The sequence below is a fragment of the Corylus avellana genome, chromosome 9, assembly GCF_965113065.1.
Source record: "Corylus avellana chromosome 9, dhCorAvel1.hap1.2, whole genome shotgun sequence".
Lineage (NCBI taxonomy): Eukaryota > Viridiplantae > Streptophyta > Magnoliopsida > Fagales > Betulaceae > Corylus > Corylus avellana.
In genome coordinates this window covers 20,235,421-20,246,977 of record NC_142498.1, presented here as the reverse complement: position 1 = coordinate 20,246,977, position 11,557 = coordinate 20,235,421, and the positions used below count along the sequence as shown (strand labels likewise).

At 35.2% G+C, this 11,557-nt stretch overlaps 1 protein-coding gene across 1 annotated transcript; it reads left to right on the top strand.

Moving 5' to 3' along the window:
• Positions 1-3,620: 3,620 nt before the first annotated feature.
• On the top strand, positions 3,621-9,935 carry LOC132189042 (CBL-interacting serine/threonine-protein kinase 8). Its single transcript, XM_059603518.2, has 14 exons — positions 3,621-4,066; positions 4,201-4,263; positions 4,364-4,435; positions 4,527-4,634; positions 4,708-4,782; positions 4,887-4,940; positions 5,045-5,170; positions 5,417-5,506; positions 7,189-7,311; positions 7,754-7,873; positions 8,580-8,696; positions 8,943-8,999; positions 9,135-9,209; positions 9,376-9,935. The coding sequence occupies exons 1-14, from the start codon at positions 3,908-3,910 to the stop codon at positions 9,475-9,477; spliced, it is 1,341 nt and encodes a 446-aa protein (XP_059459501.2). The 5' UTR covers positions 3,621-3,907; the 3' UTR covers positions 9,478-9,935.
• Positions 9,936-11,557: the final 1,622 nt, after the last annotated feature.

The following is an 11,557-nucleotide window of genomic DNA, read 5'->3' as shown; positions in this document are numbered from 1 at the left end:
TGGCATTTCCCTCTATCCTCCCCTTTAGTTTTTTTTTTTTTCTTTTGTCATTTAGGCTTTGGATGTCAGATCTATTGTTCTTCCTCCAGCTCCACCCTTACCGGTCCCCGCACCACTTATTGTTGATTTCTATTCCCGCTCCTGCACCCAACAAGCCGTTATGGCGAGCGTGAGCTACAACCGCCGGCGTCTCTTTTGATCTCAATTAATAGATCCTACGCTCCTCTATCCCTTTGTCTCTCTTTTTGTGGAGACTTTTTGTATTTCACATCTCGAATTGATCTCCATTACAACTTATTATATGTTCTCTTAGTCTCACTAGCCTTTCAGAAATTGGTCTACAACTAAGAAATTCAAGAGTGCCAAGGGTTGCACTCACAACAATCCACCACGTTCCCTTTTGCTTCAACTATCTCAAGGGTTCCTCATGCATGGAGCTGTTAGTTTATGTTGATCTCGTTTATAAAAATTAAAAATACAAAAATACCGCTGTTGTATTTTCTTCCAAACTAAAATAAATTAAACAATGATTGAGGGATTCATGAGACGAAAGGATGCTTTCTAGTTTAGAATGAACCGGAGAATATCTACTATTCCGTCTTTTATATCAAAATGATAAAAGTGTCGTTTTACATATTACTACTCTCTAGTTCAAATGAATATATAGGAGAGAACCCAAGGGGTGATGCTAAAGTGAACGTTGGCGTGCATGAGCTAAAGGGAACGCTGGCGTACCATGCACGCTAGCCCAAATTTTTTTTTTTTTCTTTTATAATTAAAAATATTTTTTTAAAAAATATTTTGCTGGCGTGCACGTTCCTGTATCATGACCCGAACCCAAATCAACTAAGGGGACTATCAACATCTTATATGTGTAATTAACTTTCTCTCTTCCATTGTTTTTTTTTTTTTTACAGAGTTTTTCCTCTTTCTTTTGACCACTGATGGTCTCGTTTGTTTTACTCAGCGGAGGTCATGCGACAAACCCTTTTGGGTTTTGTTCCATTTATGGACCTTCGCCTTTTATTAGGCCTCTTTGGAGAAATGATCGAGTTCATTTAATATCCAGTTAATTATAGTAGATGAGTAATTTTGTATTTTTACTTTTTGAGGGACAAAAATATAGTCTTCCACAATAACTAGTTGAATATTCTCCGGTTCAAATGAAATGGATAGAATCCTAATTCCTCTTTTGGCGTGTAAGTTTGTTTGATAGATAGGTCATTTATTTGACCAATTCCTATTTTGACGTTTAACTCCCTGTCATCTTTATGATTTATTTTCTTCTAATTTTTCTTTCCATTTTTCTCAACATTGAATAGAAAAAAAAAAAAAAAAAATTATTTCTCTCTTCCATAATTACTTTACATGTGATGTGATGGTGCTTATCATAATTATCCAAACAAAAATATTATAATACTCCCACTACGCTCTATCTTTTCTGGGTGGGGGCAGCCCAGCAAGTGGCTTAGAAAGGAAGGTGCCTATGATTGCAAAATTACCCACGTCTCTTCTCTTTTCCTCTCATCAACCAATTAATTAATTAATTAATTAATTATATGGAGTTGAATTTCCCCATATTTGGTACAATTAATTATGAAGCAGGTGCTTTAGCACTACTATTAAATAATGGAATCATGTACTCATCTTGTGATTTGATTTGATATTTCTTCTTTTTCAATGGATACAATTTGTCCGATTCCGATTCTCGGCGGCTATTGTTAGTAATTTTTATATAAAATTTATTTAAATAAATAAATTTTGAATTACTTAATCATTTATTTGAGCATATTATTTACCTAAATTACTACTAAATTCAACAAACAAATTTGCTATAAATCATTATTATCGCAAATTTATCTGGATAATACATTACACATTCAAACTTGACACTTCCTGATATTGAGTAACATTTGTTGGTACAGTTAGCTTATAACACCCTATTCTTGCTTTGGAAATATCCAAACCATTGTTAACATGTTTTTTAAAAGGCTTTTATATATATATATATATATATAACATAAAGTTAAAATAATTATAAATATTTTATGAGTATTTTAAAAATACATTCAAGGCTCTCCTCCATCCATACCCTATCTTGTATATTAAGAAGAGATTGCTTCGCCAATAAATGAGTAGCCAAGTTAGCTTCTCTCTTCACGTGACTCGCCACCCAACTGCTCTTTGTGTATAAGACACTAAGTATATCCTCAACAACCTGTCTGTAAGAGCTCAAATCTTTGTTCATATTTTGTAGTGCTTGAATTACATGAAGAGAATCACCTTCCAAAATAATGTCTGGCAGCCAATTAACACTAGAGTTTTGTCATATGATTTAGTTATTATAGTTTTTATTATAATTTTTCACAAATTTATGTGACAATTTACAGTTTATAAAAATTAAATAATACACATGAGATTGGTCTGGTTTAAAGATCTGAATGTGGTGTAAAACTCCATTTTAACTTCTTTATAGTTTAAACCTTTTTCATATCAATTTTACAATGTGTGAGGTATCATTCCCGAAAATAATGTGAAAAAAATAAAATATTAAAGTCAAAGGTGAACCCAAAATTTCGAGATTACATAATTCCCTCTTACCTTAACCCCACCAACAGATAAATAATAATAATAATAATAATAATAAAAAAGTCCCTTGTTGGTCCTTACAATAGTCACAAAAATCAAAGGCCGGACAGCCGGAGGATCATCGTCGTTGTCTGTCCCAAGGACAAAATCTGTTTCACTCTTTAATTAAAAAAACACTGATTCAAAAGATAATAATAAATTATAAATGTTTTCTATTTACTTCTTTTATGATAATTTTAAAATAAATGAATGTACTACGTCATCTATAATTAACGTAAAAGCAAAAGGATATGTAATAAATAATATGTTTTCTAAAGTAATTATATTCTATTAAGGACAACATTTTATTCTAAAGAAGGTTAAAAAATTTTTATTTTGAATCAAATTTATTTAACTAAAAAAAAAAAAAAAACCCTTAGAAAAATAAGGGGTGTTGGACTGAGATAGTGGCCGAGGTAGTGGTGGGGTGGCCACCACTTAAAGCCCACCTTCGGGTGCCTACCTGTGGCGGTATTCGAAACCACCACCAATCCATTACTCTCACTCTTTTAGTTTTGGATAAGATAATTTAAATTTCAAATGAAACGGAAAGAAATATACAAATATGAGGGGCAAAATTATCCCAAAAAACTTTTTCTTTAATTTTAATTATGTGGCATGCATGTGCCAAATAGCACAACATAATGTTGTATTAATGGGTGTGATATGATAAATTACGCACGATATAGACGGGTCGTTAATTATTTGGACGGCGGATTGATAAAGAGATTGATTTGAAACACGCTAAAATTTAAATGTTGAAATAATATAAATTTAGAAATATGAAACTAGATTGAATTCTCCAAAAAAGATTTAGGACTAATATTGATTTCCCCCCCCCCCCCCCCCCCCCGATATTTGTCGTATGTTATTTGCTTAAAAAAGAAAAGGAAAAAGAAAGAAAAAGACTAATTAGCCCATCTGTCAACAACTACTTTCATTAGCTCGTCACACCAAACCTAATCCCTCCAAAATATAAACCAAACGGGATTCCCCATAAAAATTCAAAAGATTTCTTCATTGCTCTCGTTTTCTTTCTGAAAATCGAGTCGCCTGGAATGCCAAATTTTCCACGATTTGCTTTTCCTTTTGCTTTCTGACCTAACGATTAAGCTTAATAAATATTTAGGAAAGTGAAAAGAAAAAAGGATGCCTATTACTAAAGCTTCGTTTATTCTTCTTTGCTGAAATATCTTTCTCTTCTGCTGCGAATGCTGAGATTGAGCTGCGGGAAAAGATAATTTGAGAGAGAGGGAGAGGGAGAGGGAGAGGGAGAGAGATGGTGGTGAGGAAAGTAGGGAAGTACGAGATCGGGAGGACGATTGGCGAGGGAACATTTGCGAAGGTTAAGTTCGCTCAGAACACGGAGACCGGTGAGAGCGTCGCCATGAAAGTCCTCGATCGCAATACTATTATCAAGCACAAGATGGTCGACCAGGTTATGAGATCGATCGGACGGTCCCGATACCTCTTTTGATTTGATTGCTTTTTTGCCATGTGTGCTGCTCTGAGCATAACGATATAAACATTAGATAATCTTGATCATGGTGTTTGATTGTTATTATCTTGCAGATTAAGAGGGAGATAACGATAATGAAGCTTGTCAGGCATCCTTATGTTGTTCGTCTTCACGAGGCATGTTAATTGTTTGCTGAATTCTATAATTTGGACATTGATTTTACAGTTATTTTAACGCTTCGTGCATACTCTCACCCACAATGTTTGTTTTCTCTAGGTTCTAGCGAGCCGTACGAAGATTTATATAATATTGGAGTTCATCACAGGTGGTGAATTGTTCGATAAAATAGTGAGTGGTCTAATTTTAGATCCAGCATCAAATTTGTTATTGGGGGTTGTTTTCTTATTTCGCTTTTGAGCTAAGTTCATGATTTATGCAGGTTCGTCACGGACGTCTTAGTGAAGCCGAAGCTCGAAGATACTTCCAGCAGCTTATTGATGGTGTGGGTTATTGCCACTGCAAGGGAGTCTACCATAGGGACTTGAAGGTTCTCCGGAGCGCGGCTGTTCAATTTTAGTTTAGAAAGATTCTTATAATAACGGTTTCCTTTTATTTTGCAGCCTGAAAATCTTCTATTGGATTCCCTAGAAAATCTAAAGATTTCAGATTTTGGTCTGAGTGCATTGCCTGAACCAGTGAGATTCTTGTTGGAGTTATCATTGTCTTAATTTTTTTACATGATTATAATCTGTGTGAGATGATATCAAATGGGTTTTTACTTGGTAATGTTTGCACCTAGGGAGTTAGCCTTCTTCGGACAACATGTGGGACTCCCAACTATGTCGCACCTGAGGTAATTATAAGGGTGACTAGCTTCTAAGTTGGGTTTGGCATTAGCTGATATATATATTTCTTAATGCATGCGTATCTATTGACTATTTTCATTTTTGGCTTTAGGTTCTCAATCACAAGGGTTATGATGGTGCTGTGGCAGATGTTTGGTCCTGTGGAGTCATCCTTTATGTTTTGATGGCTGGATATCTCCCATTTGATGAGCTTGATCTCACCACGCTATATAGTAAGGCACGGGCTATTATCATGAGTACTATTTTTGATGATTATCACGCAGATAAGTAGCTTTGCATGTTGCAATCAGCAAATTTTTTTTCATGATGGGTGTAAAAGTCTTCAACCAATATTTTGCTTTAATGGTGCAAACTCTGAAAATTAGTAAAATTAGCCACATTTCTAATAACCGAAAGCACCTGTGCTTTGCATCAAAGATGTTAAAGTTTCATAGGTATCATTGTTTTTAATTGTTTTCTGCAGATTGAGAAAGCAGAGTTTTCATGTCCATCCTGGTTTCCAGTTGGAGCAAAATCCTTGATTCATAGAATTTTAGATCCAAATCCTCAAACTGTAAGTATTGGTTCTATGACAAGACATTTCTTTTTATATTTATAATTTATGCATTCTCTTGGCTGCGTCTGATAATGAGGGTTTGTGACAAGGGCTCAAACTCAATGGTTTGGAATCAAGTTGATGAAATGACGATATGAAAAGCTTGAAATGCGATAATACATGTACCACTTCCACTTTCCCTGTTACTGTCCTCCTGACAGTCTGTTTCAAGAGCATCAGTACTTTTGGTAATTAGACATCTGACTTGGTCTATGTGGTGTGGTTGGCCCAAACTCTAAGCCTGCACCGAGAAAAGTTTATTCTTGACTTCATCATCACCTTTTCCATTCTATTATTTTCTTACATATCTTCTTTTCATTTTTTTTTTTAATGAAATAATGTTCTCGTGTCAAAGGGGATGGATTACTATTCAATCAAATGTGGATAAAAATGCATAAACAGATAAACTGGCTGTTGCAGTCATATTTTCTTGCTAGGCTAAGAGTTTTTTGTTGTATGCGTCTCACACAAGCAAACAATGTCTTGAAATATTTCCATGTGAAAGTATATTCAAGTAAGCTAAGTATGTGCCTGGACCATAAAAGTCGATATTTTTACTTTTGGTTATCTAGTTACTTAAATTATCCTGGTAAGTATTGGCATCCTTTATATGGACTTCAAATTGTTATTTATTTGTGAGCCACAAATTGAAACAAAGCAAGTTTAGTCTGATGAGATCTCTTACTAGAAATAGAAAACTAAATGACCTCTTAGAAAATATTTATCTACTTCATTTTCCTTAATGGAAAATGGAAAGCTTGAACCTTTTTTCTAAGTCATATTAGTTGACATATTGGGTCAAATGTAGCTAATAATGGAAAATTATTGCATATTTAGGGTGCCTCCCCAGAAGGTTAAGTCCTACACTGGGTGAGTGGATTGTGATGGTGTTATATAAGTATCAAGTCCCACATTGGTTTCTTACTAGGTGAGATTGGGTGTTGTAAGTGATTTTAAGGGTCTCCAATTATAACTTGACTAGTTATTTTCAAGTTATAGTGCAGATGTGGCTAGCACATTCTCTAGGCCATGGCAATTAAGAAATAAGAAATACTTTTTATATCTCAGCATGTAGTAATCCAATTTTCCTATTTCCTTGACATCACTGATTTGAACTGATTGGTTTGTTTGAAAATCAGCTGTGTCCTACCATTTCTCGTAGACAATCAATGGAAGCACAATAAAAGCATACCCTTTTTAATGGCTTAGGAAGGCTAATGATTGAGGCTAATAATTCTGATATTGCTGCAGTTTGATTGAACATCGGTTATGTTCTCCTCTTCTAAGGGATATTTTATGATGATATTAGACAACCCATTGAGCCATAATAATATCACCCGCACCCCCTTTTAAGGGCTTAAGGGACCCTTTTGTTTGATGCTCATAGCACTTATTGTACCATTTTAGGCCACCTGAAAGATGTATTTCCTATTGGCATTGCCTTATAACACTAGGTAATTAATGCTGAGCACAATGTTAGGTTTGTTTTTATTTGAAGTTAGTGCATTAGTTCCTTCACTGTTAAGTTCCTTCTATCGAATGTTTGTACTACTGGTAAAAGTGGCTCAGTGCAATTGAGGCTTTGATCTACTTACTTGGGCTCTGGTTGTTTCTGACTAGTTCCTCTCTGTCCCGTGCAGCGTATTACTATTGAAGAGATCAGAAATGATGAATGGTTTAAAAAGGGTTATGTTCCTGTCAAACTTCTTGAATATGAAGATGTAAACCTTGATGATCTAGATGCCGTTTTTGATGATTGCGAGGTTGGTAAGGCTTTGAATTGCTACGTTTCCCCCCCCCCCCCCATATGATGTCTTCTTTGATTGAGAATTTAACGTGCATTTGGTTTTATTGTCGCCATAAAGGTTTGACTATTTGGTTTATGTTGTAATTGGAAATGTTTATTGCCTGCAATCACCAAATTCTCCTAGTATAGGTGTTGCTCCTACACTTAAACCACAAATGGGAGGATAGGGCAATCCTTCTTGATCTCTACCATCCTCCCATTATTGACTAATGTAATTATATTGTTCTTGACGGCACTCTCCTCTCCTACCCATTCATATAGATAGTATACCCATTCAAGATACTGATATACACTGAATACATGTAATTGTCTGACTCAGGTGTCTTTGCTTATTTGCATTGGTTTGGTAATAATGTGCTTTGTTCTTTTAATTCTCTTGAAATCATGGTTTACTGTAGGAACAAAGGGCTGACGAGCGATGTGGGAATGAGGACACGGGTCCTTTGATTCTTAATGCGTTTGACTTGATAATTCTATCTCAAGGATTAAACCTTGCATCGCTTTTTGATCGTGGCCAGGTATGGGTTATTAGTTTTTTTACTTTTAATATTCATTAATTTCATTTAGCTCATAGCTACTTGAGCAATACCATCGCTAGTGTGAAAATATTAAAATATCATATAGATCAATGTCTTACATATTGAGCTGTGATTTGAGGACACACAATTGTCATGTTCTGATACGAACATGGACATGAGCTGTTGGACAGGCAACTTCTTGAAACCTAGACTATGGGACATGGATATTTATGTGTATTTGAGGATTCCAGTTGAACAGATGTATTGATCAATGTAATAGTGCTTCTTGGCATGTCAAAGAAACATATAAGTGAGGCACGATAATTTGTACTCGGTAATAGCTACTTTAACAAAAGGCACACAGTCTTTTACTCCTAAGCTTTTCTTAGGTAACTAAAGGTGGACATTACTATGAGTTCCAAAACAGGTGTCAAACATGTGCTCTCTCTATATAATGTTGCCAATCATCCTTAGGAAGAAGTGCCACACATATCACAGAGATAAGAAACCCCGTGCAAAATTGGACTTGCTAATATTTTCTGTACTTTTCAGCTCTTAGTACTTCAACTTCAACGCACCTTACATGAGTTACATCAGTAATATAATAAAACCTCAATATCCTGCAAAGTGTATGTTTTCATTATATACTTTAATATATGTTTCCTAGTTCCATCAAGATGTTCAAATTTCTTGTCCTCACTGACAGGACTCTTTGAAGCATCAGACACGCTTTCTTTCACAGAAGCCAGCAAAGGTCGTTTTATCTAGTATGGAAGTTGTTGCACAATCATTGGGTTTTAAGACTCATATACGCAACTTTAAGGTTAAACCTCTCTGCTTTTGCTATTATAATACTCTAGCTTTTTCAGCTTTTCTATTTTGTTTACTCTCTCTTTTCTTTTTTTCTTGGCAGTTATTATTATTAATTTTTTTAATTGATTCATTCTACCAATGAGTTTGTCCTATGGCCCCCTTTTTTCTGCTCTATAGATATATAGTTTATTATGGGGAAGTAGTCCTGCCTATAGTACTTTCAAGCTCATGTATACAACATTGTGTTAAATTTCAGATGAGAGTGGAAGGTCTTTCAGCAAGTAAGGACAGTCTTTTTTCTGTTATTCTGGAAGTAAGCTTTCTGACCTGACTTCCAGATTTTTACCTGCTTCTTAATTTTTTCATCTGCTCCCTTTTTTTTTCTTTTTTTTTTTTTTTTTTTTTTTAATATTAATATTAATTTCAATTTTAATTGTTTTGGCTGAAGATTTTTGAAGTTGCTCCGACATTTTTAATGGTAGACATTCAGAAAGCAGCTGGAGATGCTGCTGAATATCTCAAGGTCAGTTATATGTAATTTTGTCATTGCAGTCATATTTATTCAAGTATTGTCCTAGTAGTTTACTCGTTAGATTGTGTCACAGATCCGTCTCCCAGTCCGCCCCCATGGCCCCCCTCCCCCGGTTTCTTGGTTTTGAATCCTGATAAGAAAGTTCCAATTTTTGCAGTTTTACAAGACTTTTTGTAGCAATCTTGACGATATCATCTGGAAACCACCTAGTGACTCAACCAAATCAAGGATCACCAAGGCAAAGAGTAAAAAGCGTTGATTTTGTTTCCTGTAACAAAATCTAGTTGGTTACACATCCCAATCTAGGGTTGACCCATAAGTTGATTTTGTTACCTGTAACATCATCTACTTCGTTACACATTCTTCTCTAGGGTTGACCCATATAGGCGCTCGATGTTACAACTTGAGGTTAGGACTACAGCTTCCCTAAAGTGCAATCCTCAATCCCTTTGTAAACCAAACCCTCAACCCCCCTCCCCGTCTTTCTTTTTTTTCTCTCCCTTTCGAAAAGGAAGAAGAAGCAGAATTAGTGTTGTACATCCCTATTTATTCCCTGCCAGTCTAGTGCTAGGTTTAAGTCGATGGAGTTCAACTTTGTTGATGAATTTTAGCGAATGTAATGTTATTGTTCTTTAATTGCCAAACATAGTGCTAAGTTCAGAACTTATATTTTGTTATTTTTTGGGGCTTGTATTATAGTGAGATCTGTTTCAGTTTTGTGATGACTCTCTCTCTCTCTCTCTCTCTCTCCATTTACTGTTACTTTCTGGGTGCATCGTTTGAAGTTAGGTAAGCTCTGCTGGTGACCTTGCTTATTAGGCTGGAATATGACATTTTCCATTTCATGTTTTGGTGACCATCCATATTAACACGGGATATGACAGTATATACACACTCTGTAAATTTGAATATGGACAATGAAATGGATCCTCTAGCTTACTTGAATCAGAGAGGATCTTGGGTTGGGGGTATTTTTTTAATTTATTAAAATTTAAGTTATTTTAATGTAATGTGGCACTAATAGACTGCAAATTTTGCTGAAAATTCACTAAAGGACTCATTTCAAATTCTTGGTAAACTTATGTAGTGAAATTTGAAAAAAAAAAAAAAAATCTGAGGGAGAAATTTAAAAAGGCGCTTTGATTTGTAAATTTATCTTTAGATAAAACGTAGAAGTTGTTAGCTTAGAAAAGAGGACATTGTGTGCTACAAGGATTACCTAGAATTCTCGGTCTTGAAATGAGATAGGGGTGCGATGCCTACTTGAAATGTACCTCAAGCCTTGCATCTTACCCTTTTATTTCCTGTCCAATTTTTTTAGACCGAGAGAGGAGGTGTGAAGCCTACTTGCGTGGACTCTCTGTACCCCGCCCTCATTCCGATCCGCCCTCTCATTTCTAACCTGAATTTCTTAAAATTTGGATAAAGAATTATAGGGAGCGCCCAAAATTGATTGATGGGCTTGGACTCAACAAATAGTGGTCGAACATAAATGATAGCACAATTTCTTCATAATTACAAAGTCATATAATGCCATTGATACTCGCGCTTTTCCATCATGCTAGCCCCAATAAATAAATAGGAAAAAGTTTATATATGTTTTAAACTATTAAGCTAATTGTTAATGTTCCTCTTAAAGCCCGTAAAAAGACCATAACATTTTTTTAATAAAACAAAAATACCCTTGTAATTTTTTTTTTCTTTAAAAAAAGAAGCTAAAAACTAGAAAGAAAAAAAATGGTGGCTCGGTAACCCCTCGACCAAATTAGCAAAATAGACCATAACAAAAAACAATATCCAACCTTTTTCCCATCGATTACTTAGAAAAAAAAAAAAAAAAGTAACATGCAACCTGAGGGGTGTAAACGAGCCAAGCTTGAGCGAGTTTTCCTTATTCAGGCTTGGCTCGTTTAAATTTTACTTGCTCGAGCCTAGCTCAAGGGCGAGCCAAAAAAATTAAACTCGAACTCATAATAAGTCGAGTTGAGCTAGCTCGCGACTTGGCTCTTATATTTAATGTTTTTTATATATATAAATTTCAAGTACTCTTAAATGGCTTAAGAAGCCAGTTTGCATAAGCATTTGCTTAGCCTAACTAGTCGAATATGGAGTTTGAGTCAATACAGCAAGACACTTGGTTTCAAATAGAGAGGATATGCATCTTTTTATAGATAAGCAAATTTGGGGATTTGTGTTTTCTTAGCAATGTGAGACAAGTTAACATGTATTCAGACTGCATTAGGACAACGCCCCCTACAAATTTTTTTTTTCCAACGTCTCTCTCTCAATCTCCCTCATAAGTCATAGCGCATCTTCCACCTGAACTCTCATTTCCCACT